The 21,788-nt window shown below is 37.2% G+C and overlaps 2 protein-coding genes across 2 annotated transcripts; one reads left to right on the top strand and one right to left on the bottom strand.

Moving 5' to 3' along the window:
* Nucleotides 1-6,097: 6,097 nt before the first annotated feature.
* Nucleotides 6,098-6,547, bottom strand: LOC145594088 (dirigent protein 9-like). The gene has a single exon (XM_081650426.1). It carries the CDS (start codon nt 6,545-6,547, stop codon nt 6,098-6,100), a length of 450 nt encoding a protein of 149 aa, XP_081506552.1.
* Nucleotides 6,548-11,267: 4,720 nt separating this feature from the next.
* Nucleotides 11,268-21,567, top strand: LOC145596188 (spliceosome-associated protein 130 A-like). The gene is made up of 4 exons (XM_081652615.1): nt 11,268-14,476; nt 18,140-18,631; nt 19,089-19,243; nt 21,260-21,567. The coding sequence occupies exons 1-3, from the start codon at nt 11,477-11,479 to the stop codon at nt 19,224-19,226; spliced, it is 3,630 nt and encodes a 1,209-aa protein (XP_081508741.1). The 5' UTR covers nt 11,268-11,476; the 3' UTR covers nt 19,227-19,243; nt 21,260-21,567.
* Nucleotides 21,568-21,788: the final 221 nt, after the last annotated feature.

The raw sequence follows: 21,788 nt of genomic DNA, 5'->3' as shown, positions 1-21,788 counted from the left end.
CGTATCCAGCATTTCTGTGAGGATCAAAACGACTTGCTCCTACGACAGCAATTAGACTTCTTACCTGAGATTCAGCTTACGGCTGCAATCAAGTCAGCGGCTTATAAGAGTCGTATGAGTCAAGCGTACAACAAGAGAGTCAACTACCGGCCCCTGGAAGAGGGTGACTTGGTCCTTCGTCGAACGGCAGCAACGGGTAGGGGGAATTCCGATGGCAAGCTCACTGCGAACTGGGAAGGACCCTATCAAGTGTACGAGAAAGTTCGCCAAGGATCGTATCGGCTTATGACTCTAGAAGGCGTACCGTTAAAAAATGTCTGGAATACGGGTGTCCTCAAAAAATACTATGTCTAGAATGTACTTTAGTCCATGTTTGTTAGCGGCATGACATGTAGTCATGGTTTGGCTTGTTCTGTGTTCGTTTTGTATTTTTAGGCAAGTTTCACGACTGTATTTTCTTTACGTACGATTGGCTAAGGCCATTAATAAGAAAAGTATGTATTATAACACATGGACCATCCCCTACTTTCGATATGATCTGATAAACAGCCTAGCTAGCTGTCTCTTTCATTCAAGTAAAGAGGAAGGTTAGATAACTATTGCGCCTCAAGGCAAGTTGAAATTGACGGTCTGATATACTGTCAAATACTTGGTCTGATAAAGGTTGCAGATACACAAAAGTACCGGCAATAACAAATATGATAAGGAATTCCAAAATCAATTTCTAAGGAAATTGATTACGGAATTCGGGGGCATGTGCCTAAGAGTCTAAACATAATAAAAACGGCATTATAAGGGTTTTTGTGTTTAACAGGTATTAACGGTATTAAAACGAATACAGTAAAGAAACATGCATGTGTCTTTGAAAACAAATTTAGCGGTAAAACTCATCCAATAGGGAAATAAACAAAGTACGTCAGTTTTCTACGATAAACTCGTTAAATAAAAACCGATAATAAAGAGAAGAAAGAAATTGTTATCAGGACTACAGACAAAGGAAACAGAAATTGTTACAGCTTATACATTCAACATCGACAGCCATCACCCAAAAAAGACAAGGGTCAAATCGGCTAAAACGCAAGTTTTAAAAAAAAAAAAAAAAAAAAAACACAGAATAAATTGTTGTTTTCTTCAAACAGACACAAACACAAGCTGCTCAACAATAAGCCTTAAAAATTACAGACAGCGAGGACCCACAAGACTCCGGTGATGACTGCCCGCCCCATTAATCTTTCTTTGTTCCAGAATCCTTCTCGGGGGCAGGTTCAGAGGTGCCGGCAGCAACATTCTTGTTGACAGGGCTAGCAATGAGAGCATCGGCAAACTCCTCTTCCGGCAAATCACGTGGGTCCAGATTCTTCAGCACTTCGATTGGAGGGGGGTTGTCAAAATAATCCCCTTCATAGCTGGTAGGAGAGAGATGCATGTCTTCACTATAGGCATTTTCAGCTGCCTGCCATTTTTCTGCATCCCAGTTTTCGGCTTTGCAGACGCAGCGGTGAGCGGCCACCCACCCACCAGTGTACCGGTCCACCAGCAAGTTCCGGTAGTTGTCGGACTGCAGAAACCGGTTGACTGCTCGGCGCCTGATGCCGGGCTTCTCCTCTTCAGCTTTTTTCAAAGCTCCCTCCAACCTAGCCTTAGCCTCTTTCTCGGCTTTCAGCTCCAGCTCCAGGCTGATAATCCTTCTCTGCATAGACTCCTGATTGGTCAGCTTTGTGTTTAGGACAACCATTTGGTTCTCCATGGTTTTGACGGCAATCTTGAGTTTCTCCTGCTCATTAACAGCAGCTTGTCGGGCGTCGTCGCATTTTTTGAATTTCGCTTCCGCTTGATCATGACAACGCTGGTAGTAGCGGTACATATGTACCACCTCGACAGCTGAGTTAACCGTCTGAAAAAAAAAATTAAAAAAAAAAAAAACGGTAATAAATAAAATTTATGATAAACAAAATAATGATATATAAATAAAAACGTAAGTAATAAAAGAGGTTCGTAACGGCAGTTTTGCCTTACCCTGAGCATATCATTCATCATCTGGCCGCAAGGGGCTATCAGCTTGTCCACCGGCCTGTCTGCCGGGGTGGCCAGATCCTTCAACACCCTCCAGCCCATGCTCCCATCGGTATTGGGGTCGTCGCAAATGACAGACTCCCCCCTGTTCACGTTGATTCGGGGATGCCACGGCTCACCAGCATTGCCGCTAGGGACCAAGAATTCCTCAGCAACCTCGGTAGGGACCTTGACATGCGGAACCTCGATGTAGTCCCCAGCCGTCACGGGAATGAAGGCGTTCTTGCTGCTAGTAGACCTGGCCGACAATCTGGTTTGTCTTAGAGAAGACTCCTCGGCCGCTACCGACTTTTCAGCCGTTATCACTTTCTCAGGCGTAGTAACAGTCGCCTCGGTAGGCCTGCGCAAGGTGATATTAAGTCTCCTGACGCCGATAGGAGCGTCGTCCTCTAAATTCACAATATTCAGATCCTTGAAGGGATCTGTCGGCTTTTGCTGAGCGGTAGCGGCCTCTTCTTGTTTCCGTTTCTTGTTCTGGTCACGGTCAGAGAGGTCGCTAGACCTTTTTTGAGTATTTGCCCCGCCGCGTCTGACCGGAAGGGTTCGAGGGACTCTGGTTTTACGCTGCTCGTTGGAAGTCATGTCTTGCGGCCTTCTCTTCTTCCCTTTGTGAGCGCGTGTGCATTAAACGGGCAAGGTATCATAACTGTGCCTTGGATTTGGAGGGCACTGATATTTTACCCTGCCGTAAGGATGTAAACCCAAGGTGGCAAAGTCTAACTTGTTAATACCTGCACCACAACAAGCACACGAAGAATGAATACAAATACGAGATATGAAGCTCAGATACACTAAAATTCAAGATACCGACAGGGCAGTCAGTTATTTTGAAATAACTGGTTTTAGGCATCAAGGTACTCCAATAAAAGCGTATAAGTGAAATATGACGACAATGAATACTAAAATAATAAATAATAAAAACTTATAACAATAAATAAAGCAAAACTGTTAATATGAGAAGAGCCATACCAAATGCGTCAGTCCAGCAGAGACCGACATGAGACAAAGGGGCGTTACCCAAGATATAATTACAGTTGGGTAGCCACACCCCCGGTACAGCTTTATTCTTACTACCGGCCCTTACATATGTACAGTCAAAAAATTTACAAGCATACTTCTCTATCTCACCTAATCCCCTACGCCTAATAGTATCGAACATGCTATGAGCAGGGTAGAAACGCCTGCGAACTCTGTATTCTTCAGGAACACTTAAAAAATAGAAATTCTCCATCCAGCCTTTACAACTGGTCAGTTTCGGCCAGACTGTGCATTTGCCCGGGGCCGTGAACAATGACCAAAACCCTGGTGATTGACTATCTCTCTTTAGCCAGTTAAGGGTGCGAAATAAATTCAAAGTAAGAGGGAAGTCCATAAATATCATTACCCATACCAATGCGATCAGATTACGGATAGCAATGGGTGTCAGCTGTGCCACGCATACATTCCAAGCCCTGAAAATTTTCTCGATAAAAGGATGCAGCGGGAACCGTAAGCCATACTCAAGGTGTTTTGCATATACGACTATATGACCGTCAGGACAGTCAAGAGCAGTTTGACCCTCTTTGGGTAATTTCAAATCATAGCCGTCAGGGAGATTGAAGAAATGAGCACCGATACGACAATATTCTTTCTCGGTAGCCTTTGCAAGCCAGTCTGGGTCATCTTTCGTTGACGCGACCTTATACTCAGCCTTTATCTCAAGAGGTTGTCGGTATTTTGGATCGTCATTCTCAGAATCATACCCCTCATCTACACTCTCTTCTTTCATGACGGCATCGCTTCTTTCAGCGGCCTCACCCTCCCTCACTCTCACTCTTTGCTCACTCTCACCCTCGGTATCCTGGCTGCCATCCCCACTACTGGATTCTTCATCTCCACTCTCACCTACACCTTCATCTCCACTGTTACCCACACTCTCCTCACCCATCTCCTCTAAAGATCTCTCTACAGACTGTATGTGTTCATCACCGATATCAGAACCTTCCTCAACCACGGGTTCTTTACCTTCACGGTGCTCAGAGGTTTCACCTTCCTCAGGCTCATAACTAGTTCTTTTGGTTCTCGGCATTGCTGTTGTCTTACGACCTATCTTGCCTAAGTTTGACCCGTATTGAATTATCTCGAAAGTAGAGTGCAATTGAGGGCAAATACTTATCGGGGAGACTAAGATGATCTCAACGTCTTCTAAAATATTAGACCAGGTAGGCTGACAAGAATTTTCAACTTCGTTCACTGGAGGTGAGGACAAGGGTGCAAACGGGTCAGCCTCGCCGGCCTTACCCGAAGTCGAGTTTTGAACAAATTCAGGCATAAACTTAACAAATATAACCGCAGACGCAACACTAAGGTAAAACAGGCAATTGACGCTCTAAATTACCAAATTAAATGAAGGGTTAGGGCTTTTTACCTCGTAGAGTCAGATGAACTTCGCAGGAAAGAACTGACAAAAACACCAAGGTCGGAAAGTTGAGAAACTTGGATCTTTGAGCAAGCAACTGGAATTTTTCCCCTTTTGTTGATGCAAATCGATCGACGAAACCCTAAGTGTGTTCGCAGAAAATGCTTTGGAGAAAATTTTTGGAAATAAAGTGTAAATGAGGAAAATTTCTGATTTTCGAGGTTTAAATACCCCCATGAACAGTGGCAGTTGAAGTGACAGTTTGTGCATGCGATCCAACGGCTGGGGAAAAACGCCTTTTCGCAATCTAGAACGCAGGATGAATGACACGTGCCCCACTAACTTTAAAGTTATCCCGCCCACAAGATTTTGAAATTTTTAAATTTTTAAATTTCCCATTACTATGATAATGCCTACTACCGGTACATTGCTCACTAAGGGGAGGAATCGAAGATTTTACTAAATCTACATCAGTTTTAGAGTGACTAAAGTACTATCGGTATTTTGGTCACTTCAGGGGCAATTTAGAGATTTTTTGTAAAATCTCGCTAAGTTTTTTAGTGACCAAAGTACTATCGGTATTTTGATTACTTTAGGGGCAATTTAGAGATTTTTTGTAAAATCGCCCATCGTATTGTCGGTACTTTACTCAGTTAAGGGGCGAAACTTACATTTCAAATTCCAAAGAACTCTCGATACCTCAATCGGATTTAATACTTATCACAGTTACAAGTGAGCCTGCCGGTTCCACCGACGCCCTCACTTGGGGGGCTAGTTGTACGGGATAATACCGGTAATAATACCTAATTAGCCGATAAGAGACAATCATAACACAGGAACAACTGATTAATAAGATTAATAAGAAAGTTCAAGTACCCATAACGGCCTTCCTAAACGGCCACGTGGAGAGCTACTTGAGGCCACGTAGGCACCTGTTGCTTATGAGGTCGGTTTGCCACCTATCGTTATATATAGGTGGCACCAGCTTGGTTATTCTTCTATATATACCCAAGCAAATATTCACCCAAAGGTACAATCTTTTTCTCTCTCTCTCTACATACTTAAACACTTTCTCTCTCTTCATTCTTTCTTCTTACCGGATTGCTGACTTTAGCATCGGAGAGGTTATTCCCGGATAACCCCCGGGTTAGCTTATCTGTGTTGACTGTGCAGGTGCGCAATTGGACGGTAAACCTTTACCAACCCACGAAGATTATCTGTGCCGGAGCTACCCGGAACAGTCTCTATATAGATAATATACTACAAGTCTACAAGATGGTTCTATATGGGATTCACAAGTAACTGTTTAACAAACGATAATAAATACTTCCTCCGTTTCTTATTAGTTGACACGTTTCTTTAGTCACGTTTGCCAATGCACAAATTCAACCATTAATAACTTTAATTACCGATTTCCAAAAATTAAAAAGTTGATATTATGAAAATATACATCGTGACGAATCTAACAAGACCTCACATGACTATATTTTTCATTACTAATAAATCACAAAATACAGTCAAAGGAAGGTGTGTGAATAGTGGTAAAGTCAAAACGTGTCAGCTAAAAAAGAACGGAGGTAGTAAATGACAATAATTAATTTATACGTATGTAATACAAGTATATAGTTAGCTGAGAAAAACATTGTACATAAGCATTATTTTTACATCATCACTTGACCCTTGAATAATATCAGTAAACCCTACATCTCTATTATTGACCACTTTAATAACAGCATATCCATTAGCATCTTTAAACTTACCAGTACCACCAATCACAGCAACATGACACTCTAAAACATCTCTCAAATGCACCCCAAAAAACTTCAAACTATCTATCTCACTACTCTTATCATCATCATCTCCATTTTCAACTAAAAAACTCACTGTCATAGCCATCATGTGATTATCTGATGATGAGCTCATGGACACATACACCCCCTTAGCCTTCCCCACCACCGTCGGTCCAAACACCGTGTTTTCGACGTATATATTCTCTTCAATGTTAGTCACTGACCCGAATTCCAACTCCTCTTGGATAGTGCTAGCTGCCGGGAACACGATCCCGAATCTAGGCATATCTGTAGCTGTTTGTGTAAAAGTGTTTCGATCATTATTAGGGTTAGTTTGGTAGGGTAAGGGATTTCCCCCATATGTAAGAGGAAAAGTTCCTAAGGGCTTCGAGAAAGGAAGTGGTGGTTGTTGTTGTTGAGGGGTTATTGTGTTTTTTGTTGAAGGTTGTATGTCTTGCATTATGAATGTAATTGAAGGTTGAGTTGGATGTTGGAATGCTTGAGGTGGGTCGGCGACGTCGAGGAGGATTCTAGCTGAGTAAGAGGGAGTTAGGATTGTGTAGAGGAAGAGGAGAAAGAATGTACATGAGAAAGACATGATTTAATAGGAAAGCTTGTTATGTGAAGGTATTGGAAGATGGCTCACATCATGTTATTTTAGTTTTGCATTTAGGAAATTTTGTTATTTATTAAGTATATACAAGAATGATGGAGTTGTTATAGTTTCATAACTACAACTAATCCATGTATCTATAATTTGCTATAATATTTGTTGGAGTAGTTTTGGTTTCGTAACTAGCTACTAACTAACTAAACTATTAACAAAAAAAAAAAAAAAAAAAAAAAAAAAAAACTAACTAATTAACTAGAATTAACTCATCCATGTAATCTTAACGGCAATGTATATATGCATATGGTATTCAAGTGCTTCTCTTATAACAAAACTAGATAGCTAAAGTAGCTTAATTTTTGCCAACCAATCTTATGCTAGATGACAAAAGTTATTTATGGAAAATGGTATGGTCTAGTATTAGACCCTGTTCTTTTCAACTTAAAAAAAAAATATTAAGTTAAATAATTTTAGTTCAGTAAAAATAAGTTCAGTTCAGCAAAATTAATTTCAGTTCAGTAAAAATAATTTCAGTTCAGTATAAATAAGTTCAGTTCAGTAAAATTTAGTTTTCTTAAAGAAGAATTATAATAGAAAATCAGTAAAAATAATTTCAGTTCAGTAAAAATAATTTAATTTCAGTAAAAATAATTTCAGTTCAGTAAAATTAAGTTCAGTTCAGTAAAAATAAGTTCAGTTTAGTAAAAATAATTTCAGTTCAGCAAAATTAAGGCGAATCAAACAGGGCCTTAGTCCATTAAAAAAAACTTTTAGTTATCGTGACATTTCATATTATTGCCAAATAACTAAATAAGTAATAGGTGACCAACTATTTTATCTTACAATCAAGTGATCTAAAAATACTTATACAGCCTAGTATTATTTTATATTGTAAATTTTTTAAATTAAAAATCCAAAAAAATTATCTAGATGACTTTATACAAAATACTAACAAAAACTTATAGCAAACTTATATTGTTTATGGCCAGAAAAATAAAAGTAACAAACATATAGAACAACTCCAATGGCAAGCTAATTGTAAAATTCGCTTGTCATGCTAAATAAGCTAATTATCTTTCTAGCTAGTTTGAGCCCCAATATAATGGTTAGCTATCAGCTTAATATTTAAGTTATTTGTTTTCATCTTAATTACAAATTTACTTTTAGCATTTTCTTTTTGGCAAGTTTTTTTATAAAGCTTTGCTTGGTCAAGCTAACAGTTACAGAGATTATTTAAAAATTGCAAGCAAGTCCCAAGCTAGCTACAACCATTGGAGTTGTGATACACTAAGCTAATTAATTAATATATGTTACAATGTCAGCTTATTACGCCACATAAGATTAAAAGTTAATCTCTTTTGTACTAGTTTGTATCCCAATGGTTAGTTACTAACTTGTGATTTAATTGAGTCTTAATTTCTAAATTAGCTTTATAGATTTTTTATATTTTTTTTATTAAAATATCAACCCTCTTTTTAGCGAGTGTTTTCTCAAGCAAATTAGCTTGGCCATTTTTAGCTCCAATACTCAAGCAAGTTAATTAGAGCAACTCCCACGGCAATCTAATTTAACAATCAATGGCTAGCTATTAGCTTAAAATTTAAATGAATTTCACCCCCTTAAGTAACTTTTTATATTTCATTTTATTAATTTCCCTTTTTTTTCTTTCTTTTTTTTTTTTTTTTTAATTGTAGCTACTTCGAAGTTCAATGGCTAGTTATTTTCCAAGCAAATATTAGTTTGACAAAGCTAATTTGCTTAGCCAAGCTAATTGCATTTTCTAGTCCAATAGTCAAACTAATGGCTAGGAATTATTTAACATTGCAAGCAAGTCCATAGCTATAACCATTGGAGTTGCTCTTAGTAGTTATACAATTTTCTAAATTGCAAGCAAGTCCCTAACTACAAGTCTACAACTAATGAAGATGGTCACTATGCTATAATAATAAGTTTAGCATAACCTTTAAAGAAAGTTTCATTAATCATTTACCAAAAAAAAAATGTTTCATTAATCATTAGTTCATACGAATATCTACAAAAGTAGTATTCAAGTGCGTGCTACTCTTGACAATTAGGAAAAATAGGCAGCGAATACATAGGGAAAAAACCGTAAGTGTCTTGTTTTGATCGTCAAAAAACAAATATATCGATTTATGTGCTACTATTCATAGTGTAACACGTAAATTAAAGTAAAACGAGACACTTATTTTTTTGCCAATTTTGAGCTCAATTGAAGCCTTTTAAATTGAATTTACCACTAAAATGTTAACGGAACATTTTTCGACTCGCAAATCAAGAACAAAAACTTAATGAATGATCACTAAAGAAATGTTAATGTTTACAATTATAGTAGTAGCAAAATCTTCTTTTTTTTTTTTTTTTTTTAATTTGTTTTTGGTGGTGATACTTAATAGTGGTTAATCAATAAAACGGAAATTTTGACTTTTACCACAAACCAAAATTACGAAATTTTGTTTTTCACCACCTATCGGTTGTCGGCAAGAAACCATTAAATCTAACGAAATTTAAAAAATCATTCTTTTTTGTGCTAAAGACATGTTCTTTCATGGTTTTGGGGGTTATTTGGTCCTTTGAGTCCGATTTAAAGTCAAAATTGACAATCCCTCCGTCCCCAAAAATTCGACCATTTTGGCCTAATTTTAGTCCCAAAATGATCGACTCATTTGCATTAAAATACCCACCAATTTACAACAATATTTGGGCAAAATTAGCTTCCATGTGTAAAATTTTGTTTTTTCATGTTTCTTTAATACTTTATCTCTATACTTTTTTTTTTTGGGTTTTTCTACACAGTAACCCTGTTTTTTTTCACTTTTCTACGTTGTGCCCCAACATATATGACTTTCTACACGGTAACCCCAATATACTTTTTGTTTCCATACGCTAACCTTGCCGTTATCCTGCCGTTAAAATTCCGTTAGTGGGGCCCACTCTTCATTTATTAATATTATTTTTTATCGAATTGGTATTCCGTCAAAGGTTTCGGGGTCTATTTTGGTCCTTAGGGATCCAAATTGAGCTCAGATTTGGTAAAAAAATAACGTAGATGCCTCGTTTTGCTTATTAAGAAATGTCTCGATTTACGTGTTGACATTGTAACACACAAAACGAGACATTTACGTTATTTTTTTTTTGTCAAATCTGAGCTCAAGGGCCAAAATAGCCCCCGAAACCTTTGACGGAATACCAATTCGATAAAAAATAATATTAATAAATGGAGAGTGGGCCCCACTAACGGAATTTTTTAACGGCAAGGTTACGGTATGGAAACAAAAGGTACATTGGGGTTACCATGTAGAAAGTCATATATGTTGGGGCACAACGTAGAAAAGTGAAAAAAAAACTGGGTTACTATGTAGAAAAACCCTTCTTTGTTTTTTTACTAACCCCATGTAAATTTCTATTTCCAATATGTTTTTATTTTTTTTATTTAAGTTTCTTAATAACGCGAAATTAACCCAAAAGGGTCTATGTTTTGGGGACGGAGGGAGTAAAAAATATCATAAACGACTCATTATGAATGCTGCGCTTATAAATACCTTGTTTTGCGTTAAACATACAAAACAAAGCATTTATGCTAATTTTTTGTTAGACCCTCTCCAATGGTGAGACTCAAGTGAGTATTTTTAAGAGAGAGAGATTATTTTTTGCAATGTATACCAATAAGTTGGTACCTAAATTTAGGCATTTAGCAACTCTCTTTGAGTCTCATTTGACAAAAAATGTGGACCCCTTGTCAATTTTCTAATATATTTTGTAATTTATATAAGTTTTACCTTTTTTTAATCTTGCAATATTTCCCGTCAAAAAAATCTTGCAATATTTGATATTAAAAAGAAATGGATTTGGTGAGCCATAAATTAAAAGTGACATTTGTATATTTTAGATAATCTCACTATTGGAAAATTAGTCTTCACATGAGTTGCTAAATTGAGAAGTGAATATGGTATCACCATTGGAGGTAATAAACAACTCATTTTGTATTTCAATACTCAAATTTGAGTCTCACCATTGGAGATGGTCTTAATTATGACCTTAAATCGGATGTAAAAGGGCAAAATGACCCACCAAACCTCTAAAGAAATGTTTTCGGCACAAAAATCAAAGATTTTTTTTTTTTCAAACTGTTAGATTTAACGGTTTTCGTGATGCCAGGTGATGAAAAACAATTTTTAGAAATTTTTTGTAGTAAAATATAAATTTTGAAATTTTGGTGATAAAAATTTATTTCGTGGGTTTTTTTTTTTATTTTTTTTTGTAAAAATTAAAAATTTCCAATAAAAACTCAAAAATTCCTTATAAAAATATTCCAATTCGGAAAAAAAAAAAATTAAAATGTCGAGGTGTCGAATCTCATTTTTTCGATCCAAAAATTTCAGAATTCACACCGCCTTCTTCCCTCTTCTTCTCAGTACACTCTGCTACTTCTCTAAACTCTAAAACCCTACTTTCTCTCTCCTCATTTTTCCCCAATCTCAGATGAATTAGGGTTTATCAATTCATCTTCTTCTTCCTCACCTCCATTTCCTCTTTCTCTTTCTCTCTCATTTTCTCTAAAACCCTAGGATTAGGGTTTCCGACACCATGTATCTCTACAGTTTAACCCTTCAAAAACCCACTGGCATTGTTTGCGCCATTAATGGGAACTTCTCCGGTGGTAAGGTTCAAGAAATTGTTGTAGCAAGAGGCAAAGTTCTTGATCTTCTTCGTCCTGATGACAGTGGTAAGATTCAAACCCTACTTTCTGTTGATATTTTTGGTGCTATTCGTTCTTTAGCTCAATTTAGGCTTACTGGTTCGCACAAAGATTATATTGTTGTCGGGTCCGATTCGGGTCGAATTGTGATATTAGAATATAATAAAGAGAAGAATGTGTTTGATAAGGTTCACCAGGAGACGTTTGGGAAATCGGGTTGTCGTCGGATTGTTCCGGGTCAGTACTTGGCGATTGACCCGAAAGGGAGGGCTGTTATGATTGGGGCTTGTGAAAAGCAGAAGCTTGTTTATGTTTTGAATAGGGATACTGCTGCTAGGTTGACGATTTCGTCTCCTTTAGAGGCTCATAAGTCGCATACGATAACGTATTCGATTTGTGGGGTTGATTGTGGGTTTGATAACCCTATATTCGCGGCTGTTGAGATGGATTATTCGGAGGCTGATCAGGATTCTACCGGCCAAGCTGCGGCCGAGGCTCAAAAACATCTTACTTTTTATGAGCTTGATTTGGGTCTTAACCATGTTTCTAGGAAGTGGTCAGAACCTGTTGATAATGGTGCTAACATGCTTGTTACAGTGCCTGGTGGTGGGGATGGGCCTAGTGGTGTTCTAGTTTGTGCTGAGAATTTTGTGATTTATAAAAATCAAGGGCATCCGGATGTTCGGGCTTTGATTCCTAGGAGATTGGATTTGCCTGCTGAACGTGGCGTGTTGATTGTGTCTGCTGCAACTCACAAGCAGAAATCAATGTTCTTCTTTTTGCTACAGACGGAGTATGGTGATATTTTTAAGGTCACTTTGGAGTATGGCAATGAGGGTGTATCCGAATTGAAGATAAAGTATTTTGATACAATCCCTGTAACATCTTCATTGTGCGTGTTAAAGTCTGGTTTCTTATTTGCTGCATCCGAATTTGGTAATCATGCTCTTTATCAGTTTCAAGCTATTGGAGATGAACCGGATGTAGAGTCTTCTTCTGCTAGGATGATGGAATTGGAAACCGATGAAGGTTTCCAGCCAGTGTTCTTCCAACCTAGGAGGCTTAAGAACCTTCTTAGGGTCGACCAGGTTCAGAGTTTGATGCCGGTAATGGACATGAAAGTGTTTAATCTTTTTGAGGAAGAGACTCCCCAAATTTTTACTCTCTGTGGACAAGGTTCGCGTTCCTCTTTAAGGGTCTTAAGGCCTGGTTTGGGAATTACTGAGATGGCTACCTCTCCACTTCCTGGTGTCCCAAATGCGGTATGGACAGTGAAAAAGAATGTTAATGATGAATTTGATGCTTATATTGTGGTTTCATTTGCTAGTGTTACTCTTGTACTCTCAATTGGTGAGACAGTTGAAGAAGTTAGTGACAGTGGATTTCTGGATACAACCCCTTCTCTTGCTGTATCTTTGATTGGTGATGATTCTCTCATGCAAGTCCACCCTAGTGGTATTAGGCACATTAGGGAAGATGGTCGTATCAATGAGTGGAGAACCCCTGGAAAGAGGACCATAGTTAAGGTTGGGTACAACAGGCTTCAAGTTGTTATTGCTCTCAGCGGAGGAGAGCTTATCTACTTTGAGGTGGATATGACTGGTCAGTTGATGGAAGTGGAGAAACATGAAATGCCTGGAGATGTGGCTTGTTTGGACATTGCTCCAGTCCCGGAAGGGAGACAGAGATCTCGGTTTCTTGCAGTTGGTTCCTATGATAATACTATTCGTATCTTGTCTCTGGATCCAGATGATTGTATGCAAGTGTTGAGTTTGCAGAGTGTTTTTTCGCCCCCTGAATCCTTACTGTTTCTCGAGATTCAGGCATCAACTGGAGGTGAGGACGGTGCTGATCATCCTGCCAGTCTTTTCCTCAATGCTGGTTTGCAGAATGGTGTATTGTTTAGGACAGTTGTAGACATGGTCACAGGTCAACTCTCTGATTCTCGTTCTCGGTTTTTGGGGCTCAGAGCCCCAAAACTTTTTTCAATCATAGTGCGAGGTCGGCGTGCTATGCTTTGCTTGTCAAGCCGTCCTTGGCTTGGGTACATATATCAGGGACACTTCCTTTTGACACCCCTGACATGTGGCACACTTGAATTTGCGGCCTCATTTTCATCTGATCAGTGTGCAGAAGGTGTAGTTGCCGTTGCTGCTGAGGCTTTAAAGGTGTTTACTATTGAGAGGCTTGGTGAGACATTTAATGAAACTGCAATCCCTTTAAGGTACACTCCACGAAAGTTTGTGCTTCAGCCTAAGCGTAAGTTGCTGGTCACGATTGAGAGCGATCAGCGAGCATTAACTGCTGAAGAACGTGAGGCTGCACAGAAAGAATGCTTTGGTGCTGGGTTGGATGAGAATGGTAACATTGAAATGGAAAATGGTGATGAAGATGAAGATAATCAGCTCTCTGATGAGCAGTATGGTTATCCAAAAGCAGAGAAAGAGAAATGGGTTTCTTGCATCAGGGTTCTTGATCCGAGAACAGAGGAAACTACTTGCTGCCTAGAGCTTCAGGATAATGAGGCTGCATTTAGTATATGCACGGTAAATTTCCATGACAAGGAGTATGGTACCTTATTAGCTGTTGGTACTGCAAAGTCATTACAGTTTTTCCCTAAAAGATCGTTTGAGGCTGCATATATTCATATTTATCGATTTGTTGATGGTGGAAAGCTTGAACTTTTGCACAAAACCCAAGTAGAAGGTGTTCCATTGGCTTTATCCCAATTTCAGGGAAGATTACTTGCAGGAATAGGACCTGTGCTCAGGCTGTATGACTTGGGCAAGAAGAAACTACTAAGAAAATGTGAGAATAAGCTGTTTCCCAACACAATTATTACTATACACACTTACCGTGATCGTATTTATGTGGGTGATATCCAAGAGGTATGCACTTCTGATTTCTTATCATGTCATTTTCTGGGTTTTCATTTGTTTTTACTTCAAATAATCATCTATCAGTGTTCAAAAATCTTGATGATTGTTATTTTTCTTGTTTGATGTTTATATGAAAAAAAATTCTAGTATGAAAAGTTGGACTCTTTGCTGCCCTTTACTCACATCCTCTTCATGAGTCACGACTTAGGCACTCCCTCTATTTTATTGTGATTGTTTGAATAACTTACAAGTAAAGTCACTTCTACATGTTTAGCAAAAATATGTCATTTTGTCTTATTACTAAACTACCCTAAGATCCTTGTCAAGAATTGTTACATCCTATCTATAACACAACAACATCATCAACATCAAGCCAACGGCTTTAATAAGGCCATTGCTAGTGGCTTGATGAGTGTCTGGCATAGGGATTTTTCTATTTCCAGTTGGCAGTTAGTGGTGAGTCAGTGACATTAATTTGCTCTCTTTTGTTTTACATCATTAATTTTAAGACTAGGGAATCTGTAGTAAACTGACCTAAGGAGGGGCATTGTGGGTAGTCTAGTATTATTACGTTAGTAGTCTTTATATTTATTATAAATAGAGAGAGCGGCAACCTGTGCACGTGAGATAAAAGCTAGTCTAGAATCATCATAGGGATTGAAACTGTGAATATAAATAGAGAGAGATGAGGAAGGAGGAGGCATGAAGACTGTGAGACAAAAGCTAGTCACTAACTTCGAGATTTGTAGCTTCAAGCTTATAAGTTCGAAAGAATGGCTTAGCATTATCAATTAATGTTTATGTCTTTCTCTTTTTGCTTATTTGCTCAAATATAAGTCAATTTAGAATTGTTGATTATTTGGCTCCATTTGAAAAGGACACTACTACCAGTCACATGACATGTTTTTTGGATAATTGAGACCTTGTCAAATACTTCCTCCGTTTTAATTTCACCATTTGCTTTGGGCACAAGATTTAACAAAGGGAGTAAAAGGGGGGGGGGGGGGTTTGAGAACGCCCATGTGAGTACAAAGCAGAGGGATAAGGTGGGGTTTATATGGATTATTATCAAATGTCTACTAAGGTATAATGGATTTTTGGTGTGTGAACACATGCTCAAGGTTTATGAAAGTATACCATAAAAGGAATTGATGCAATTAATATGCAACCTCCCATAAAGGAAAATGATGCACTATAAAAAACGAAGGAAGTATATATATTTATATTCCCAACATATTCATTCTTGTACCTTTAGTGTAGGCATCGAGATTGACAGTCCTACTGTGGACATAGTTATGATTTAGATTGATTGGCATACGTAACAAAGAGGGGCTAGATTCCTCTTATTTAGATAGCTAACATGATTTTAAATTACCACAATCCTTAAGAAACTAGTTAATTGCTTTAGTAAGGGGAATAATTTGTTAGCCATTTTAATTTTTTTTTTTTTTGGGTATGCAACTTCTTTTTATATGAAGGAATGGAAGGGTTGGTGCAAAAATGGAAGTCATGGCATCAAGCCATGCATGATCCAGTATAAAAATTGATAGTGGACCGTGTATTGTTGTTTTGGATTGGCTCGAATATGGAAAAAGCATGGGAAAAGGTGGGCTGTGCCCCAAATGTGCTTTGATCATGGGTTTGGTTCTTGGTTGTAATGTCTCAAACAAAAATCTATTCATGCTATATCATACTAAGTCTAGCATATACCTATTCAATCTTTGGTTGGGGTCAAGTTCTTTATTTCATTGACATTTCTATTGTTAGTCAACTTCTGCTTCAATTGATTTTGTTTGAACATATGTAGGGCCATCACAACACAGGTTTTTGTGACATTGTGAATCCAATCTTTTATGAGAAGAGTGAATCAATGTAGTGATCAACAATTTGTGCTTTGGATTTTCAGACATGGTTTTGGATACGAATATTAGACATAAAAAATGAAGGACTTGATGACACATTTTAAATGAACTTGAAACATAACTAGGCTTAGGAGCACATCAATTAATAGAATTAATTTATGCATATAATCCTCTCCGTAGACTAAGGGAATAAGGGTACATTCTTTTCACCTTATATAAACATATTTTAACTTACTCGAACTTATTTGACCTTATATGAAGTTATGAACTTGCTTTTGTTATAAGTTAAACCTGTGTAGCACTTATTAGCCCATGTTTGAACTTTTATTTATCCCCCCTAAACTAATTTTATCCGGACTTATTAATACTTATTTGATTCTATAACTTAATTTTTCTTGAAATTAGTAGATAAGGTGAACAACACCTGCCCAAAGATGAACACTTTCAATTATTTTGGCAAGGCTGGTCCAGATTTCTAGTATTCATACCTCTGACCCACCATATCCTGTTTTATACTACATTGTACACGTAACTAATGATGGCTGAAATGTAAAACCCTTATTTTTGGAGTTCTAAGGTTATAAAAACTAAAAGGGAGAAAGGAATGTTTAGTGGCTGTCTGGTGGGTTTCACTTTCCAACACCTATTCGGCTACCCCTTATTCGTACATTAATAAAAAGAAGGGAAAATTGGGTACTGGAATATCATTGCAATTGTGAAAATATTGAAGAAAGCCAAGCCTTTTCGCCAGAGAAGACTACTCATACCTGTGGACCTGGTCTACACATCATTCTTTCATGCTCAAAAGCTTCAATGTCCTGCCTCTTGTTTTAGTTGTTTTAGTAAGTGTAGGGGTACTGATCTGTGATCTCTACCAACTCCAATACCCATTTTTTGTGATGGGTTGGGTTGGGTTGGGTTGGGTTGTGTTGACACTAGTGTGACAGGTTAGTCTATTCATTGATGTGTGTTAGCATTACTATACTGCCATACTTTGATATCAGGTGAATTAGTACCCTAAGATTTTAATTAACAATACCTTGCTAGAGTTACTACAACTCATTTCTTAAGGAGACTTTTTTTTTTAAACGCGGGGGTTGGGCAGGGTAGTATATAAATGGTCTGCTGGAAAATAAATAAAAATATACTTCCATTTTATCACCTATATACTTCTAATTATATTAAAAGTATTTTAAATAGTTTAATTTCTTGCAAAAACCATTCCTCAGTTTGTAAGTGCAAATTTTAGACTTTCATTATTGCCAATGCAAATCTTTGGTCATTAGTATCTTTAATACTGTCTACTATATAAAGTTTATATTTCAAAACAAATATAACTAGCAGAACATAACTATTGCCTTTCTTAAAATAACAAATGTTTGTCAACATCAAATTGTTGCACTTGTAAAAAAAATGGCAGAAGTATAAAAATATGCTTTTATTATGTTCCATGCCCTCGAGTCTATTTTCAAAATCTAGATGTTTCTTTATTGTGTCCTGCGGGTGTCCTCGAATTTCTAAGTCCAAATATCATAGTCTGACACTATCGAACATAATAAAGACTACTTTTAATTTTTTAAAAGTTTTGTATTATATTTTTGATTCCTTTTGGTCCACTCCCATTGGTGTCTTGTGCATTGTGAGTCCTGGGATTTTTTTTTTTTTTTTTTTTTGGTAATTGTGCAATTTCATCTTGTTTGGAAATGTTTCTTTATGTTTTTTTTAGCCTTTTCGTCTCAGTTTTTTTAGTTGTTTGGTGTGTTTGTTTCTGTTGACTTTTGACAAAAAAAATATCTTTTGCTGTTTGCAGTCATTCCATTATTGCAAGTATAGACGGGATGAGAACCAGCTCTACATATTTGCTGATGATGTTTACCCTAGATGGCTCACTGCGTCACACCATGTTGATTTTGACACAATGGCTGGTGCAGACAAATTTGGGAATGTATATTTTGTTCGGCTACCTCAGGATGTCTCTGACGAAATTGAAGAGGACCCTACTGGTGGGAAAATAAAATGGGAACAGGGTAGATTAAATGGAGCACCTAACAAGGTGGAGGAGATAGTTCAGTTTCATGTTGGTGATGTTGTATCTAGTCTGCAGAAGGCATCACTCATACCTGGCGGTGGAGAATGCATTATTTATGGCACTGTAATGGGGAGCTTGGGAGCATTTCTTCCTTTCACGTCCCGTGATGATGTTGACTTCTTTTCGCACTTGGAAATGCATTTGAGGCAGGAGCACCCACCTCTGTGTGGCAGAGATCATATGGCATATAGATCTGCATATTTTCCTGTTAAGGTATGCTTGTTGTCTCCTAAATTCCTCTTGTTTGCCCTCTTTGAATATTTTTAATTGAATTCATTTTAATATTGAGCCTTAGGGTGGCCTTGGAGTGATGAAGTTAATGGATAAACGGCCAATCTGAATTCTGAATTGAATAAAAGGATGGTTGTTATTAGTATATGGTCGATTGGGCGGAAGAATACAAGTTAGTAGATTATCTGTCTGTAGTAATTAACTTCCGCTTCAGGATAATGGACTGCCTCCAATTGACTGTAATAGTTTCCTCACCACTACATCCCTCCCCTTTATCTATCATTTACTTATTTTCAGACCTTATATAACCGCTTGAGCCTTGGCTGAATTAGCTTATAGATGGGTAAGATACTAAGATTGCATGGCCTTCTCAGTGTCAGGCTCTCTTCAAGCATTTTTATTTTCCAATGATCGCTGAAATTTTTGCTTGATTTTGTAGGATGTGATTGATGGAGATCTGTGCGAACAGTTTCCAACTTTACCTATGGATATGCAGAGGAAGATTGCAGATGAATTGGACAGAACTCCTGCAGAGATTTTAAAGAAACTGGAAGAGATTCGAAATAAGATTATTTGAGGCAGATGTTTTGGAAGGTATATTACACTATGCTTTATGTATTTATTCTATGTATAAGTGCCACTTCGTCTTGAAAGAGGGATATTCTTATCATCTCCTAGTTGGATGTTGTACCGGCTTGCGATTATTTTTTTGGCAGTTGTATATTTTATAAATTAGTTCAGATTTGATTTGTTAGTTTGAATTACCATCATCTCTTATATTGACAGCTGTACTAGCTGCAAGAACCCCTGCCCCTTTCCTGAGATTTTTATCTGCATTGATTTTAAAACTCTTGGAATTTGTCAAGTATGTTTGCTTTGATTCATATTATGGTGATTGCAATGAATACTGTCTCCAAAGAATACTCAACAGCTGTTTTCTATTCAACTATAACAAGGACTGGAGACAATTTAAAATCCCATCTTAGTTTAGTCTGCTATTTTGTTTATATATAAATGAAAGTGCAAATTGGAAATTATATATTTAATCCTGGATTATAGTTATTCTCCTTTTAGTTTTAACTTTTAGATCTAGGGAGAACATAGGAAACCCAATTGGTCTTTAAAGATTTATTTAGTCTAATTGAGCAGAGTTTATAAATTTATTATGTGTTTTGTAGAGCTATGATAGTACTATCTATTAGAATCAGCTGAGTGATTGTGGCCAGTTTCTTGGAAAGAAAGAAAAAAAGTATGGAGAAGATAGAGTGTATCTATATAATGTGCCTTTTTCTGGAATTTGCTCAAAATTCTTCAAATATTATTCAACTCTGGGTTGTATAAGCAAGTCACAAGATCAATTCACAATCACAATGTACAATCTATGAGATTTTTGTACCTATCCATTGAGGCAGGGAAGTGGAAATGGGGAACTGCTGTAATTTCTGTGTTTGAATTTTAATATTATTGTCACCTGATCATTTAAATGTGAAACTCCTGTAAAACTAACTTAAAATCTTGTCTAGTTTTTGGGGTACTTGATTTTAGAATTGATTTTAATTTAATTGCTCAATTTTTCTTGATATTAATGGTATGGAATTATAGATCAATTTGTGTACAAGAAATTACATGTATAGTTACTTGGACTTGCTTTGTATGACCTGTTGGCTGCTGCAACCATGTGTATACATGGGAAGATTTGCTCTGTATGGTGGTGGAATGTCACTTCTAATCAAGGCGGACCATCCCCTGTCTGCTCATGCTTTCCTCTATTACAAACTGTACCATATAATTTGCAAATTAAAATTAGGCATTGCTGCTGAGAAATTCCATTTCCCTTGAGCCCCCATAAGCCTGATACCTCAATCATGCTTAAATGACTATCTGACCAGATTAGATTTTTTCTTGGCACCAAATTATCTTTTTTATAACTAGTCAGCGACTCAGAACTCTGCAGGATGTCTAATTTGTATGCAATCATCTGATCAGATCAGAAGCCTTGAGCCATTTAGAGTGTAGATTTTTCAGTGAAATTAGATATTGTAAATTTTTTTTTGTGGGGAGCCAAGGGTGTATTACAAATTAATTTATTAACGCTGTAATAATAGTTGCCTCATTAAGTTGTCTGTGAAATCAGGTAAGAACCAGGACTAGTCATAGCAACCTTTCATGATTTGGGATGTGTGTTGTCTCTTGTAATTTTCAATGTAGCGGGATGAATTGAGGGATTTTGGTTTTCTTATGTCTACTTTTGCTTGTTGCTCCTCACGATTCAAACATTTGAGCCTCTTGGTAAATACAAGTAAACTTTTTGTACTTTATTTATTTTTTTTTGCTGTAATTATATTAGTCGAAAAAGCATGAAAAAGGTTGCAGCACTGTTTCCTGTTGATTCTTGTTAATTAATTCTTGCTCATCTTGACCTCTGTCCAGGAGCAGCAAATTGTTTAATTGATTTTTATGTGGAAAATGTTGTTAAGTCCTAGGATGGACAATTAAAGGAATTTAGTGAAGGAGAAAGAAAAGACAGTGATTTATGTTCTTATTATGACATTACTGTGCTGTGCTAAGTTAGATGCTATTGAGTTTTGATGCTGATTTTTCTATCCGCAGGCAACTTTGCTATTTCTCCAGGCCATGATAATGATGTTGCACCATGTGCCTTGGAAGAGTAATGGTTGCAGCAGAACTTGCTCCATAATTGTGAAGTTTCACCACGAACCTTGTGAGAGGAATGTTTGCAGCAAAACTCCGAAGATGACTGTTATCCTAATTGAGATGCTAGGAATACATGTATCGTGTTTAGATCTAGACATAGGTAGTGGTAGTGAAGACTGTTTTTTCAAATTTCTTCTGTGCTGACTCAAGTTTTAAGCTGTATTCTTATGAGTGTATATTATAAATGACATGAATTTTTGTAACTTGCATCGTTAGCCCAGTCCTTAACTCCCTACACAATTTATTTATCGACCATAGAACTCATTACACAATGCCATCATTTTTCTTGTTCGTTAGAAGCAATGCGTATGTGTTTATTACTCTTCTGTGACCATATCATGTATCAAGGGTTGGAATGATACAAGAAAAGTATACATGGATTGCCAAATTTCCTTATGCATTTAACACTTGTCCTTTCTATGAT

Source organism: Chenopodium album, chromosome 19 (genome assembly GCF_948465745.1).
Source record: "Chenopodium album chromosome 19, dcCheAlbu1.1, whole genome shotgun sequence".
NCBI lineage: Eukaryota > Viridiplantae > Streptophyta > Magnoliopsida > Caryophyllales > Amaranthaceae > Chenopodium > Chenopodium album.
The sequence above is the reverse complement of the archived record's forward strand: the minus strand, read 5'-3'. Positions and strand labels throughout refer to the sequence as shown.